Source organism: Melospiza melodia, chromosome 7, assembly GCF_035770615.1.
Source record: "Melospiza melodia melodia isolate bMelMel2 chromosome 7, bMelMel2.pri, whole genome shotgun sequence".
NCBI lineage: Eukaryota > Metazoa > Chordata > Aves > Passeriformes > Passerellidae > Melospiza > Melospiza melodia.
Genome location: NC_086200.1, coordinates 29,745,032 through 29,761,281, shown reverse-complemented (window position 1 = coordinate 29,761,281; position 16,250 = coordinate 29,745,032). Strand labels below are relative to the sequence as shown.

At 64.5% G+C, this 16,250-nt stretch overlaps 1 protein-coding gene and 1 long non-coding RNA gene across 2 annotated transcripts; one reads left to right on the top strand and one right to left on the bottom strand.

The window, feature by feature from the left end:
- The first annotated feature begins 107 nt into the window (after window positions 1–107).
- Window positions 108–1,478, top strand: LOC134420762 (uncharacterized). Its single transcript, XR_010028414.1, has 2 exons — window positions 108–339; window positions 1,057–1,478. It is a non-coding gene; the product is annotated as an uncharacterized LOC134420762 (long non-coding RNA).
- Window positions 1,479–1,871: 393 nt separating this feature from the next.
- On the bottom strand, window positions 1,872–13,850 carry SLC5A5 (solute carrier family 5 member 5). Its single transcript, XM_063161324.1, has 14 exons — window positions 12,957–13,850; window positions 12,020–12,085; window positions 11,235–11,286; window positions 11,070–11,137; window positions 10,428–10,582; window positions 9,544–9,684; window positions 8,146–8,275; window positions 7,318–7,406; window positions 7,116–7,228; window positions 6,336–6,406; window positions 4,665–4,751; window positions 3,600–3,859; window positions 2,773–2,876; window positions 1,872–2,074 (listed from the first exon to the last, which is right to left on the bottom strand). The coding sequence occupies exons 1-14, from the start codon at window positions 13,311–13,313 to the stop codon at window positions 1,872–1,874; spliced, it is 1,896 nt and encodes a 631-aa protein (XP_063017394.1). The 5' UTR covers window positions 13,314–13,850.
- Between the last annotated feature and the right edge of the window lie 2,400 nt (window positions 13,851–16,250).

The window sequence follows — 16,250 nt, the reverse complement described above, 5'->3', positions numbered from 1 at the left end:
TCGCCGTTTTCAGCGGCCCCGGCGCCGAGGGGCTCTGGGGGGACGCGGGGGCCGCGCCCCGGGCTCGCAGCCGCTGCCTCAGCGGCCCCGCCCCACGGGAAGCGCCCTCGCCGGACCCGTTCGGGGATCCCCCGGTGTGGGGCAGACCCCGCAGCCCCGGCGGGGAGCAGCCCCCCCTGACGCGGCCTTCCTCCAACTCGGCCTCCTCGTCCTCCTCCTCGCCGGCCCCCCCGAGCGGGGGGGAGTCCTCCAGCCCCTCTCCCTGGGGCTGCCAAGGGCCGGGGACCAGGCTGAGCGAGGGGGGCACGGCCGGGACCCCCCCTCTGCAGTCGGAGCCGGGTGAGTGGGGGGGGGACAGCCCCACGGTACCCCTAAATGTGACTCCCACAGCCCCCAACTCTGCCCCGTGAACCCAAACTCTGTCCTGAGTGCCCCCAAACTCTGCTCCCCAATTAGCCTGAACTGTGCCCCCCCATGACCCCAAACGCTGCCCCAGCTGACCCTAAACTCTGTCCCCCAATTAGCCTGAACTGTCCCCCCCCATGACCCCCAACTCTGCCTCAAGTGCCCCCAAACTCTGTCCCCCCCATGACCCCAAACTCTGCCCCAAGCGACCCCAAGCTCCGCCCCCCAATTAGCCTGAACTGTGCCTCCATAACCCCCAAATCTGCCCCCCATTACCCTTAACCCTTCCCCCCTGAAAATTCGCCAGCATTAATCCCAAAATTAGAAAGCACACAAAAATATTTTGGTAATTTTCAACTGACAGACTGGGATGAAGTCAGACACCAGATTTGCAAAGAAGGAAGTCTAAATCCTTTAGCTGTGCCTGTGCTATTCAGGCAGCAAGCCGGTGGTCCTAGAACAGGGGTGGCTATTGTGAAAAATGCATTTATTTTATGACTGACTTTTTGCAAATATTGAAATGAATATTATATGTGTGGTGTTAGAAAGTGATGCTGTATTAATTCTCTTAAGTGCTGTGTTAAATATAGTTTTAGGTGATAAAAACTGTTAAAATAGAAGCGATGCTCTGTAAGATGCTTTGTTTAACAGAAAGGGCTTGCAGCGAGATAGCAGCCACAGGACACCTCAATCTTCCAGAGAAAAAGAATTTATTGCTCTCTTATCAGAAGAAACGAACTTCTTCCTGCTTTGAAGGCACTGTTGGGATTCGGAGGAAGAAGTTGATGATGAGTAGACAGAGTCCTGTGTTTGAATGGAATTTATGCACCATGGATGAAGTGTGTGAGTATACAACATCCTTCTCTACAGGATCCCTGCTCCAGCAGAACCAGCCCTGACACTGCAGGAGGGCTGAGCCACAATTCCAATGGGACTGCTGCCAACACCCTGACCCACAGGGTGTCAGGTTGGGTTCTGACCCTGTCAGTGTTCTTCTAGTGCACTGCATTGTTTATTTTATCCTTTTATTGGTTTTTTCTTCCCTATTAAAGAACTGTTATTTCCTACTCCCATATTTTTGCCTGAGAGCCCCTTAATTTAAAATTTACAGCAATTCGGAGGGGTGGGGAGGGTTTACATTCTCCATTTCAGGGGAGGCTCCTGCCTTCCTTAGCAGCCTCCTGTCCTTCCAAACCAAGACACACACATCTCTCCAGGGCAGGTCTTGTTTCCTAAATTCTCCTCACACCTGTCTGTGACACTTCCCCACCATTCCAGCAGTGTCACCTGAGGGACAGTGGCCATGTCCCCTCCCTGTGTACCCTCCCTGTCCTTCCCCGTGTCCCCCCACTGTGTTTCCTCCCTGTCCCCCCAAGCACAGGCTCTGTTCAGGGTCAGCAGCTCCTTTATTGCTGCCAGCACTGTGTCCCCACCCTGCTGTCCCCATGTCCCCACCCCGCTGTCCCCTACACGTCGCTCTCGGTGACAGTGCCACCCTCGGGGGGGTCACCCGGGGGTTTCTGCTCCTCTCCCGTCTCCAGCAGCGCCTGGGTCACCGTGGCCTTGTCCAGGGGCTCGTCCCCAACGCTGGTGTCACCCTTGAGGCCACCCGAGGGTGCAGCCCTGACGATGTCCCACCACAGCACACCCGGGGGACAGCGCCTTGACCCTGCCGGGAGGGGACACCGTGACAGGGAGGGGTGGCAGGGACAGGGTGACAGGGAGTGACAAGAATGAGGTCACAGGGTAAGGTGATAGGGACAGGGTGGCAGGGATGGGTGACAAGGAGGGGCAACAGGGATGGGTGACAAGGAGGGGTGACAGGAAGGGGTGACAGGGTGACAGGGACAGGGTGACCAAGAGGGGAGACAGGGATGGATGACAGAGAAGGGTGACAGGGACAGGGTGGCAGGGATGGGTGACAAGGAGGGGCAACAGGGAGGGGTGACAGGGACAGGGTGACAGGGAGTGACAGGAATGAGGTCACAGAGAAGGGTGACAGGGACAGGGTGGCAGGGATGGGTGACAAGGAGGGGTGACAGGGGGTGACAGGGACAGGGTGACCAAGAGGGGAGACAGGGATGGATGACAGGGAGGGGTGACAGGGACAGGGTGACAGGGAGTGACAAGAATGAGGTCACAGAGAAGGGTGACAGGGACAGGGTGGCAGGGATGGATGACAGGGATGGGTGACAGGAATGGGTGACAGGGAGGGGCAACAGGGATGGGTGACAGGGACAAGGTGACAGGGACAAGGTGACAGGGAGTGACAGGAATGAGGTCACAGGGAAGGGTGACAGGGACAGGGTGATGGGGGGGTGACACAGGGGGTGACACAGGAGGTGACAGAGCCATCTCCCCGCTCACCTGGCAGCAGGCTGAGCAGGGCCCCTGTCCCCACAGTCGCCAGTGTCCCCAAGGCGCCGTAGTACAGGTAGGAGATGGAGTAGAAGTCACCCAGGATGGCCGGGCTGTGACAGGGGACAGCAGGGACACACGGTGACGTCACAGGGAATGGGGACACCGTGTGATGTCACAGGGCACGGAGACAGGGTTATGACATCATAGCCAGCAGGGACTGGGATGTGATGTCACGGGGAACAGGGATGGGGATGTGGGGTCACAAGGAACAGAGACAGGGCTGTGACATCATAAGGGACAGGGACATTGTTGTGATGTCACAGGGAACGGAGACAGGGCTGTGACATCATAAGGGACAGGGACATGGTTGTGACATCACAGGGAACGGGGACGGGGATGTGACATCACAGCCAGCCGGGCCAGGGATGTGATGCCACAAAAACCGGGACAGGCTGTGACATCATAAGGGACAGGGACATTGTTGTGATGTCACAACAAGCAGAGGCAGTGATGTGACATCAGAGCCAGCAGGGACAGGGGTGTGACGTCACAGTGAATGGGGACAGTGATGTGACATTAGAGCCAACCGGAAAAGGGATGTGACACCACAGCCAGCAGAGACAGGGCCAGGGACGTGCCAGCCAAGGGGACAGTGCCAGGGCCATGCCATTCCAGGGGCCAGGGACGTGCCACCCCAGGGGACAGGGATGTGCCACCCCAGGGGACAGGGACGTGCCACCCCAGGGGACGACAGGGATGTGCCACCCCAGGGGACAGGGATGTGCCACCCCAGGGGACAGGAGCACGCCCGCGCTGTCCCCAGCCCCGCTCACCGCAGCGGCTCCGGGGGTGGCGCGGGCAGGACGGGGCCGCTGGTGGCGCTGGTGGCACTGGTGACACTGGTGGCGGTGGTGACACTGGTGGCGCTGGTGGCACTGGTGGCGCTGGTGGCGCTGGTGGCGTTGTGGGGCGGGCACAGCGTCCCCCAGGTGGGCAGCACCCCCATGGTGGCCGCGCTGGGCGGGTACAGGGTGGCACCCACGGCCACCCAGAGTGACAGTGCCAGGCCTACGGCCAGGCCCCCCAGCACCCCCTGTGCGACAGGGACAGGGATGGGGACAGGGATGGGACAGGGATGGGACAGGGATAGGGAGATAGGGACAGGACAGGGACAGGGATGGGGCAGGGACAGGGGATCAGCAGGGCCCAGGGGAGCTGCAGAGACCCCCCCCAAAAATCCCAAATATCCTCATGGCTGCCCTGAATAGCAGAACCCCCAAAATTCTCCTCACCCCAAACCCCCCAAATCCCCAATTCCCTCAAACACCCCAAACTCCCCAAACCTTCCCCATGCTGACCCCAAATCCTCAAACCTCAAACGCCCTAAAGCCCAAATCTCCAAACCCCAAACCTTCAATCCCCAAACCTCAGACCTTGTCCCCAAATTCCCCAAACCCCAAATCCCAAACCGCTGATCCCAAACCCCGGACCCTCACACTAAACCTCCCAAACCCCAAATCCCCAAACCCCAAATCTCCCAAATGCCCAAACCCCGCAAACCCCAATCCCCAAATCCCAAATCCCAAACCCCACAAACCCCAAACCTGAAATCCCAAACCGCTGATCCCAAACCCCAGACCCTCACACTAAACCTCCCAAACCCCAAATCTCCCAAATGCCCCAACCCAAACCCCAACCCTCAAATCCCCCATCCCCAAACCCCAAACTCCCCAAACTCCAATCTTCAACCCCCAAACCGAAACCCCAAACCCCAAATCCCACAAACCTCAAACCCTGACCCCAAATCCCCCAAACCCCAAATCCCACAAACCCCAAACCCTGACCCCAAATCCCCCAAACCCTGAACCCCAAACCCCAAACCCCGACCCCGCACTCACGGCGGTTCCACAGCGGGGCAGGAACATCCCCAGCACGAAGGCGCCCAGCAGGGGCCCGCTGATCACCCCCATCACCGTGAAGGAGCCCTGGTGGTTTTGGGGTTTTTTGGGGTTTTTTTTTAGGGTCTGCAAGCGCTCCAGGGGGGCCTGGCACTGCCCCAACCCCTTCACCCTCGAGGGCTCTCCAGGTGCCACCAGAGCGTGGCCGTGTCCCCACGGTGTCCCTGCGGTGTCACCGCTCGGATGGTCACTGACAGCGTGGGAGAGTTTGGTGGGGTTTGGGTTTTTTGCGGGGGTTTTGGGGTTTTTTTGGGGTCTGCAAGAGCTCCAGGGGAGGCCTGGCACTGCCTCAATTCCCCCTCCTTGAAGGTTTTTGAGGTGGCACCACCAGAGCTGGGCTGTGTCCCTGTGGTGTCCCTGTGATGTCCCTGTGGTGTCCCCGCTCAGATGGGCAAAGACAGGGCAGGGGTTTGGAGGTTTTGGGGTTCTTTTGGGGTTTTTTGGGGGTTTTTTTGAGGTCTGCAAGAGCTCCAGGGGGACCTGGCACTGCCCCAACCCCTTCGCCCTCGAGGGCTCTCCAGGTGCCACCAGAGCGTGGCCGTGTCCCTGCGGTGTCACCGCTCGGATGGTCACTGACAGCGTCGGGGAGCTTGGGGGGTTTTGGGTATTTTGGGGGGATTTTGGGGTTTTTTTGGGGTCTGCAAGAGCTCCAGGGGAGGCCTGGCACTGCCTCAATTCCCCCTCCTTGAAGGTTTTTGAGGTGGCACCACCAGAGCTGTGCTGTGTCCCTGTGGTGTCCCTGCGGTGTCCCTGTGGTGTCCCCGCTCAGATGGGCAAAGACAGGGCAGGGGTTTGGGGGGTTCAGGGGAGGTTTTGGGGTTCTTTTGGGGTTTTTTGGGGGTTTTTTTTGAGGTCTGGGAGAGGTCCAGGAGGGCCTGGCACTGCCCCGACCCCTTCACCCTCAAGGGCTCTCCAGGTGCCACCAGAGCGTGGCCGTGTCCCTGCGGTGTCCCCATGGTGTCACCACTCGGATGGGCACAGAGAGCACAGGGGGGTTGGGGGGTTTTGGGGTTTTTGTTTGGCTTTTCGGGGTTTTTTTGGGGTCTGCAAGCGCTCCAGGAGGGCCTGGCACTGCCCCAACCCCTTCACCCTCGAGGGCTCTCCAGGTGCCACCAGAGCGTGGCCGTGTCCCCGCGGTGTCACCGTTTGGATGGTCACTGACAGCGTGGGGGAGTTTGGGGTTTTTTGGGGGGTTTTGGGGTGTTTTTGGGGTCTGCAAGAGCTCCAGCGGAGGCCTGGCACTGCCTCAATTCCCCCTTCTTGAAGGTTCTTGAGGTGGCACCACCAGAGCTGGGCTGTGTCCCTGTGGTGTCCCTGCGATGTCCCTGTGGTGTCCCCGCTCAGATGGGCAAAGACAGGGCAGGGGTTTGGAGATTTTGGGGTTCTTTTGAGGTTTTTTGGGGTTTTTTTGGGGGTCTGCAAGAGCTCCAGGGGGGCCTGGCACTGCCCCAACCCCTTCACCCTCGAGGGCTCTCCAGGTGCCACCAGAGCGTGGCCGTGTCCCCGCGGTGTCACCGCTTGGATGGTCACTGACAGCACGGGGGGGTTTTGGGGTTTTTTTGGGATGGTAGAAGCTGAGGGAGGCGATTTGGGGTCTCGGGGGGCTCTCACCTGCAGGACACCCCCCCCCAGCAGCGAGGACAGCGCGGCCACAGTGATGCAGGAGGTGCCGAAGGTGAGAGCTGCGGGAATATGGGATGGGATGGGTGGGATTTATGGGATTGGGATGGGATTGATGGGATGGATGGGATTTATGGGATTTATGGGATGGGATTGATGGGGTGGGACGGGATCTATGGAATGGGATTGACAGGATTGATGGGATTGATGGGATTGGGATGGGATGGATGGGATTGATGGGATGAGATTGGGATTTATGGGATTTATGGGATGGGTTAGGGTTGGGATTTGGGATGGATTGATGGGGTGGGACAGGATCTATGGGATGGGATGGATGGGATGGATGGGATGGATGGGATTGGGATTTGGGATGGATTGATGGGATGGGATTGATAGGGTAGGATAGGATCTATGGGATGTGATTGATGAGATTGGGATGAGATTGATGGGATGGGATTGGGATTTATGGGATTTATGGGATGGGTTAGGGTTGGGATTTGGAATGGATTGATGGGATGGGATTGATGGGGTGGGACAGGATCTATGGGATGGGATGGATGGGATTGATGGGATGGAATTGGGATTTATGGTAAGGGATTGGGTTGGGTTTTATGGAATTGGGTTGGGATTTATGGGATGGGATCCATAGGGTGGAATGGGACGGCACAGCCTGGCACATCCCTCCCAGGCAGGGGTGACCCATCTGTGTCCCCTCAGGCACAGTGACCCCTCAGGGTGTCCCATCCCTGTCCCCAGGCCGGTGGCACTCACAGAGCCCCTTGGAGATCAGCGTCAGCTTCCTCGGGGACAGCGCCGGCAGCCGCGGCCGCACCAGGTCCTCCACGGTGACGGCAGCCATGGCGTTGATGGACGTGGAGGCCGTGCTGGGCGGGAGGTGGCCCCGTCAGCCCCGTGGGGACACCGGGGTGGTGGCACCGCCCGCCCGTGTCCCCGGGCTGGGACCCCTCCTCACCTGAGCGTGCCGCTGTAGGCGCAGGCCAGGAACAGCCCCGGCACCCCCGGCGTGCTCCCGAAGATGTCCAGGACCAGGTAGGGCATGTACTGGGGGACAGGGGTGAGGGGAGGGGACAGGGGGGCCTCAAAACCCCCTGAGAGCCCCCCAGACTCCCACCCCACTGCCTGAGGGGGTGCTGGACACCTGGGGGACCCCAAAACCCTTTGGGAGCCCCCCAGACTCCTACCCCACTGCCTGAGGGGGTGCTGGACACCTGGGGGACCCCAAAACCCTTTGGGAGCCCCCCAGACTCCCACCCCACTGCCTGAGGGAGTGCTGGACACCTGGGGGACCCCAAAACCCTTTGGGAGCCCCCCAGGCTCCCATCCCACTGCCTGAGAGGGGGCTGGACACCTGGGGGACCTCAAAACACGCTGAGAGCCCCCCAGACTCCCACCCCACAGCCTCAGGGGGTGCTGGACACCTGGGAGACCCCAAAACCCTTTGGGAGCCCCCCAGACTCCTACCCCACTGCCTGAAGGGGTGCTGGAGAGATGATGATTCTGGAGGACCCCAAAACCCTTTCTGACCCCACTGCTTGAGGGGTTCTGAAAGGAGCAGAACCCCAGGAGACCCCAAAACCCCCTCTGACCCCGTTACCTTGGGGGGGTCCTGGAGAGGATCTGGATACGAAGGGACCCCCTGTGCCCCTGAGGGGTCCTGGAAGGGGCAGGACCCCGAGGGACCCCAAAACCACCTCTGACCCCACTGCTTGAGGGGTCCTGGAAGGGACACGATCCTGTGGGACCCCCTGTGATCCCGGGGGGGGTCCCGGGGGGTCGGTACCTGGTCGGGGGCGGCGATGGCCCCGGCCAGCAGGGGGTCACAGCGGCCGTAGAGCGCGAACATGACGAGCCCGCAGGCCACGGCGCTGAACACGATGAAGAAGAGCCCGACCTGATTGACCAGCAGCGCCCTGCGGGGGCACGGGGGGCATGAGGGGCATAGGGGGCACGGGGGGGCATGGGGGGCATAGGGGTCACGGGGGGCACGGGGGGCATGAGGGGCACGGGGGGCATGGGGGGCATGAGGGGCATAGGGGGCATGGGGGCCATGAGGGGCATGGGGGGCATAGGGGGAATGGGGGGCATGGGGAACACGGGAGGAACAGGGGGTACAGGGGACATGGGGGTCATGGGGACACCCAGGGCACGGGGGGCATGGGGGGCACAGGGGGCATGGGGGTTATGGGGGGCACGGGGGGAATGGGGGACATGGGGGACATGGGGGGCACAGGGGGCATGGGGGACATGGGGGACATAGGGGGCACAGGAGGCATGCGGGTTATGGGGGGCACGGGGGGCACAGGGGGAATGGGGAGCACAGGGGGTACAGGGGGCATGAGAGTCATGGGGGACACGGGGGGCACGGGGGACACGGGGGACACGGGGGGCATGGGGGGCATGAGGGGCACAAGGAACATGGAGGGCACAAGGGGCACAGGGGACATGGGGGACATGGGAGGAACAGGGGGCACAGGGGACACGGGGGGCACGGGGAACACGGGGGACACAGGGGGCACGGGGGGCACAGAGAACATGGAGGGCACAAGGGGCACAGGGGACATGGGGGACATGGGAGGAACAGGGGGCACAGGGGACACGGGGGGCACGGGGAACACGGGGGACACAGGGGGCACGGGGGGCACAGAGAACATGGAGGGCACAAGGGGCACAGGGGACATGGGGGACATGGGAGGAACAGGGGGCACAGGGGACACAGGGGCCACGGGGAACACGGGGGACATGCAGGTCGTGAGGGGCACAGGGGTTCAGGGTCCTGCCAGGGCAACTGGAGAGGTCCTGGCAGGGCGGGAGGGGCCGGGCAGGGGGTTGGGGTCCTGGCAGGGGTGTCAGGAGAATTCGGGGTCCTCAAAGGGGTGCAAGGTCCTGGCAGGGGAATTGGGGTTCTTAAAGGGATGCAAGGTCCTGGCACGGGTGTCAGGGGAATTTAAGGTCCATGAAGGGGTGTGAGGTCCTGCCAGGGGTGTCAGGGGAATTCGGGCTCCATGAAAGGTCCTGGCAGGGGCCGTGCCAGGTCCTTGCAGGGCGCTTCACCCACACAACCACCCGGGCAGGGCACAAATCCCCCCTCAGAGCATCCCCTCCCCTCTGCGACTTCCAGCACGGGATCCGGAGAGTGCCGGGGGGTCCCGGGGATACCGGGGGGGGGGTCCGGACTCACATCTTGGCCTCCCTCTCGCTCCTGCAGGCCACGTAGCGCTGCACCTGCGCCTGGTTGACGCCGTACATGGAGAGCCAGAGCAGCGTCCCGCCCAGCACGAAGGTCCACACGGTGTAGCGGCTCCGCGGGTCCGGGCTGAAACTGGGCACGGCCAGGGGGGCACGGCATGGCACGGAGCCCGGGGAGGGCGGGCAGGGGCTGGGGGTGACCCCAGAAACCACGGGAAAGGGGGTGAAGGGCTGAGGGTGACCCCAGAATTCAGGGAAGGAGGTGAAGGGCTGGGGGGTGACCCCAGAATTCAGGGAAGGAGGTGAAGGGCTGGGGGTGACCCCAGAATTCAGGGGAAGGGGTGAGAGGGGCTGGGGGTGACCCCAGAATTCAGGGGAAGGGGTGAGAAGGGCTTGGGGGTGACCTCAGAATTTAGGGTAAGAGGGAGAGGGGCTGGGGGTGACCCCAGAACTCAGGGAAGGGGGTGAAGGGCTGGGGGATGACCCCAGAACTCAGTACAGAGGGATGGGAGCTGCGAGTGACCCCAGAACGTGGAGAAGGGGGTGAAGGGCTGTGGGGTGACCCCACAGATCATGGAGAGGGGGAGAATAGGGGCTGGGGGTGACCCCAGAACCCAGAACAGGGGGATGGGAGCTGGCAGTGACCCCAGAACTCAGCACAGGGGTGAGAAGGGACTGGGAGAGACCCCAGAACACGGGGAAGGGGGTGAAGGGCCGGGGGGTGACCCCACAGATCCCGGCGTTGGGGGTGAGGGGGGCTGGGAGTGACCCCAGAACCCAGAAGAGGGGATGAAGGGGGCCGGGAGTGACCCCACAGATCCCAGGGCAGGGATAGGGGGGTCCCGCGGGTTTTTCGGGGCGTTCGGGGGCACCCACTCGGCGAAGTTGAGCCTGGAGCCGTTGCTGGCGATGCTCAGCACCTCGGCGGGACCCCCGACCAGCAGCGCCCCCCGGATGGCGATGGCGACAAAGCCCGCGAGCATCACGAACACCTGGAACACGTCGGTCCAGATGACAGCCTTCATCCCGCCCTGCGGCACAGCGAGCGGGGCTGAGCGCCCGGACAGACAGGGACAGACACGGGACAGACTCAGGGACAGACACGGGGACAGACAGGGACAGACAGGGACAGACACGGGGACAGACACTGGGACAGACAGGGACAGACACAGGGACAGACACAGGGACAGACAGGGACAGACAGGGACAGACACAGGGACAGACACTGGGACAGACACAGGGACAGACACAGAGACACCTCCTGGGACAGACGGGGACACCTTGGAACACGCACAGGACACCCTGGGACACCCCCAGGACCCCCCGGAACACCTTGGGGAACCCATGGGACACCGCAGGACACCCCCCAGTACCCCTCGGGACACCCCGGGACCCTCCGGGACACCCCAGGACATCTCGGGACCCCCCAGGACTCCGCAGGACCCTCCAGGACACCCCCAGAACAGCCCAAGACGCCTCTGGGGACACCTCGGAACCCCCCAGCCCCGCCCTTCTCACGATGGTGGTGTAGAAGGTGCAGATGGCCCCCGTGGACAGCAGCGATGCCCAAATATCCAGCCCGGTGACTGAGGGAAGAGGTGACAGTGCTGAGGGTGGGAATTGTCACCTGAGGGGGGGGACACGGGGACGGGGAGAGCCCTCCCCCCCCGAGGCACAGCACACCTTGGTTTAGGATCAGGGCGGGCGCGTAGATGACGATCCCGGTGTAGAGCATCTGTGGGAAGAGGGGGGTCAGGGACACGAGGGGGGGCTCAGGGTCCCGAGAGGGGCTCAGTGTCCCCAAGGGGGCCTCAGTGCCCAAAGGGGGGCTCAGGATCCCAAGAGGGGGCTCAGGGCCCCGAGGGGGTACCCAATGCCCCAAGGGGGGGATTCAGGGTCCCGAGGGGAGCTCAGGATCCCAAGGGGGGCTCAGTGCCCAAAGGGGGGGCTCAGGATCCCAAGGGGGGGGGGCTCAGGGTCCCGAGAGGGGCTCAGTGCCCCCAAGGGGGGTTCAGGGTCCCTACGAGGGGGCTCAGGATTCCAAGGGGGGCTCAGGATCCCGATGGGGGCTCAATGTCCCCAAGGGGGCCTCAGTGCCCCAAGGGGGTCTCAGGATCCCAAGGGGGGGCTCAATGTCCCATGGGGGGGCTCAATGCCCCCAAAGGGGGGCTCAGGATCCCGAGGGGGTCTCAGTGCCCCAAGGAGGGGGTCAGTGCCCCAAGGAGGGGGTCAGTGCTCCAAGGGAGTGCTCAGTGTCCCCAAGGGGGGCTCAGTGTCCCCTGGCAGGTGCCGCGGTTTTCTCTCGGCTCCGTTTTCTCTCCAAACAGCGCTCCCGCCGCGCCGCTCTCGCTCCGAGCCAGCGCAAACACCGGCGCGGGGCCGAGGGCGCTCCCCGGGGCTCGGGGCACCGCCGGCGCTGTCCCCGCGCTGTCCCCGCGCTGTCCCCGCGGCCAGCACCGCACACGCACCGTGGCCACCACGTACTGCACGGTCCCGCACAGCCGCACGCTCCGGCTGAAGCGCCGCTCCAGGTACTGCGACAAGGACAAGGACAAAGCGCGCGTCGGGGCCACCCCGGAGTGAGCCCGGAACGGGGGCTGGGGGGGCTCGAGGGACCCCCAGAACCCCGGCAGGGCGAGCGGGGTCCCGCAGGGTTGGGGGGATCCCCAGAACCCCAAGGCAAGGGGGAAGAGGGGCTGGGAGAGACCCCCCAGAACACCAAGGCGAGGGAGGAGAAGGGCTGGGGGAACCCCACAGCATCCGGGGCAGGGGGTGAGAAGGGTCCGTGCCCCCCGTGGGGTTGGAGGGGACACAGAGACCCCCCCAGAACCCCAAGGCAAGGTGGGAGAGGGGCGGGGAGAGACCCCCAAGCACCCCAAGGCAGAGGGAGTGGGGTCCTACGGGGCTGCGAGGGGACACCTGGGACACCCTCAGGACAGCCAGGGACACCCCAGAACACCTTGGGACACCTCGGGACCCCCAGGACACACCCCGGGACACCTCCTGGTACACCTTGGGACATCTCAGGACACCCCGGGACGCCCACCGGGACACCCCCAGGACAGCCAGGAACGCCTTGGGACACCTCGGGACCCCCGGGACACCACCCGGGACATCTTGGGACACTTCGGGACACCCCCTGGGACACCCCCAGGACAGCCAAGGACACCTTGGGACACCTCGGGACCCCTGGGACATCACCCGGGACACCTCGGGACACCCGCAGGGACACCCCAGAACACCTCGGGACCCCCGGGACCCCTCGGGACACCCTGGGACACATCAGGAGCGGGGTCCGCACCCCTCGGGGGGGTCTCATCCGCCGAGTCGAGCCCGGACCCGTGGGCAGCGATGCTCGGCACCTCGACGGGACCCCCCCAAGCCGTGTCCCCGCCGTGTCCCCACCTCGTAGGTGCTGGTGAGCCCCAGGCGGTAGAAGACGGGCAGGAAGAGCTGCGCGGTGAGCGCGCTGTTGATGAGCTGCGCCAGGCACATCCAGAGGAATTTGGCTCCGTAGCGGAACGCCTCGGCCGGCACCCCCAGCACCTGGATGGCCGACATGAAGCTGGCCGACAGCGAGAGCCCCACGGGCAGCGCCGACATCCTCCGGCCACCCGTGAAAAAATCCTCCGAGGTTTTCTGGCCGCCCTTGGCCAGCCCGTGGAAGAGCCCGATGGCCGTGGAGATCAGCAGCATCAGCGCGAACACGCCGTAATCCCACGGGCTGAAGGTGAGCTCCCGCACGTCCTGGGGTCCCTGCATGCCGGCTTTAGGGTGTGGGGGACCCCAAATGGGGCAGCCGAGGGAGGGACTCGCAGCGGGGTTAGGCCGGGGCTCGGCGGCAGCGGCGCATCCGAGGAGGGGGAGACTGGAGGCAGAGAGAATTCCTTGGAATGGGAGCGCCCAGCGGAAAGCAGGAGAGGGGAGCGGGATTCTGTGCCGCACCCCGTGCCCTCTGTGCCCTTCCCAGGCGGGGGTTGTGCCAAGGGGTGCCAAAGGGCAGAGTCCCAGAAGGAAAAGGCAGAATTCGTCCTGGGAATTGCCCCCGATCGCTCCCCGGTTCGGCTGCTCCGGCCACCGGCTCCGAAGGGACACGGCCGGGAGGGAGCGGGGAGGGAGAGAGAGGGGGAGAGACCCCTCCCCAAAGCAGCACAAACAAGGAGGGGCAGAGCCCTCGGCGGAGCCAAATTTATCTCCAGCCGAGGGGAAAAAACAACAAACCCGAAGGAAACCTTTACCCCAGAAGGAACAGGTTGCTGTTTGCCGGCCGAGCGGGACGGACCGGCCGGACCGAGCCCGAGGAGCCCAGCGGGGGCTGCTCCCCGGGGAGGGGTCCCTGCCGTGTCCCCGGAGGGGTCGAGGGCCCGGCCGTGCCTCGAGCAGCTCCGGCCGGTGGGAGGCACGTTCAGCAGGTCGGGGAGGGAGCCGCGGCGGGGAGGATGGAGCTGTCGGCCATAAATAAATAACCCCTTCCCTCCCGTGCGGAGCTCCGAGCCCCGCGGAGCCCCGGCAGTGAGCGGCGGTGGCGGGGCAGGACGGTGGCTCCCGGAGGGATACGTGGCACCGGGCGTGGGGCTGGCCCCGCTTCCTCATTCCCTGCCACCAACGCCACCTTGTCCCGCCCGGGCTCGGACAGGTTTGGGGATTTCCACGCTCTTGACCCAAAGCCCGCAGGTGAGGTTGGGGTTGGGGCAGGGGAGCAGCGCTGAGGTGGGGACACAGCTGGCAGTGATTTGTCACCACCCCCTCCGAGGTGTCACCGAGGGCGAAAGGTCCACTCCAGAGTGTCACCATGGGGGCTGTGTCCCCTTCGAGGTGTGGCCACGGAGGAACTGTCCCTCCGAGGTGTCGCTGCAAGGTCGCTGTCCCCTACACAGCATCACCACGAGGTCACTGTCCCCTCCAGGCCATCACCACGAGGTCACTGTCCCCTCCAGGTCACCAGCATGAAGGCACCGTCCCCTCCGAGATGTCACCACAGAGGCATTGTCCCCTCCCAGGTGTCACCACGAAGGCTCCGTCCCCTCTGATCCGTCACCGCGATGTCCCCGTCCCCTCCCCGGTGCCACCCTCTGAGTCCTCCCCGCCGGGCACACGAGGGTCCCTGTCCCTTCCTCCATCCCTGGTGGTGGCACTGTCCCCACCACGTGTCCCCGGAGTGGGGGGTCAGGACAGGGCAGGGCAGGGCAGGGCAGGGCAGGACCCCCTTCCCCTCCCCGCCGCGGCGCCTCCTCCTCGCCGAGCGGGCTTGGAGCAGCTCCAGGGGAAAAAACAACGAGTTTGGGCCACATCCGCCGGGCGGGGACGTGCGACACCGCACGGGCCCGGGGCTGGCACACGCCCAGCCCCGCGGTGGCACCAGGGCAGGACCGGGGCCAGGAGAGGCGCTGGGAGTGGCAGCAATGAGGGGCTGGCAGAGCTCTGGCTGAGCTGCCCTGGCAGAACATCCCCCGTGCCTGTGGTACCCAGGGTGCCAGCACCGGGGGGTGCCCGGAGTGTGCTCGGGGGTGTCCAAAGGGGTGGCCGGGGGTGCCCAGAGGATGCCCGGGGTGCCCAGAGTGTGCCCGGGGGTGCCCAGAGGATGCCCGGGTTGCCCAGAGTGCGCCCAGGGGTGCCCAGAGGATGCCCGGGGTGCCCAGAGTGTGCCCGGGGTGCCCAGAGAGTCCCCGGGGGTGCCCAAAGGGGTGGCCGGGGGTGCCCAGAGGATGCCCGGGGTGCCCAGAGTGTGCCCGGGGTGCCCAGAGGGTTTCCAGGGGTGCCCAGATTGTCCCCAGGGGTGCCCAGAGAGTCCCCGGGGGTGCCCAAAGGGACGGCCGGGGGTGCCCAGAGGATGCTCGAGGGTGCCCACAGTGTGCCCGGGGGTGCTCAGAGAGTCCCTGAGAGTGCCCAGATTGTCCCCAGGGGTGCCCAGAGATCCCTGGAGGTACCCAGAGGGTTTCCGGGGGTGCCCAGAGAGTCCCCGAGAGTGCCCAGACTGTCCCCAGGTTTGCCCAAAGGGACGCCCGGGGGTGTCCAGAGAGTCCTGGGGGTGCCCAGAGTGTGCCCGGGGGTGCCCAGGTTTTCAGGCCTCCACCCTCCCGACACTCCCTGGCAGCGCCCCGGGGTGTCGCGTTCTGTCCCCCCTCCCCTGGCAGGAAGCCGCCCGCCCGGGAGGCCTCGGGCAGGAAGGAAGTCGCCCGGGGGATTTTTTATCTCCCCTTCGCTCGCAGCCACCTACGCACCCCCAGAACCCCGATTGGGCGGCGCAGCCCGTCCGGGACCCCCGCTCCAGGCCCGGGGAGGTACCGGGGGGGCGGCCAGGCCGGGATGGAACCGGGATGGGGCAGGGATGGAGCCGGGGATGGGGCCGGGGATGGAGCCGGGATGGAGCCGGGGATGGAACCGGGATGTGGCCAGGATGGAGCCGGGACGGAGCTGGGATGGAACCGGGGATGAGGCCGGGGATGGAACCGGAGATGGGGCAGGGATGGAACCGGGGATGAGGCCGAGATGGAGCCGGGATGGAACCGGGGATGGAACCGGGATGGGGCCAGGATGGAGCCGGGGATGGAGCCGGGGATGGGGACGGGATGGAGCCAGGATGGAGCTGGGATGGAACCGGGATGGGGGCGAGATGGGGCTGGGATGGAACCGGGATGGGGCCAGGATGGAGCCGGGACGGAGCTGGGATGGAACCGGGAATGGAGCCGGGGATTGAAC

What these genes read in the sequence shown, in the direction of transcription:
- SLC5A5 (XM_063161324.1), bottom strand. Translation starts at nt 13,313, where the DNA reads ATGCAGGGACCCCAGGACGTGCGGGAGCTCACCTTCAGCCCGTGGGAT. An exon ending in TCCAGGCTCAACTTCGCCGA is followed by an intron (nt 9,685 to 10,427) that starts GTGGGTGCCCCC and finishes GGCCGTGCCCAG; the next exon opens with TTTCAGCCCGGACCCGCGGA. An exon ending in GCTGATCTCCAAGGGGCTCT is followed by an intron (nt 6,407 to 7,115) that starts GTGAGTGCCACC and finishes ATATTCCCGCAG; the next exon opens with CTCTCACCTTCGGCACCTCC.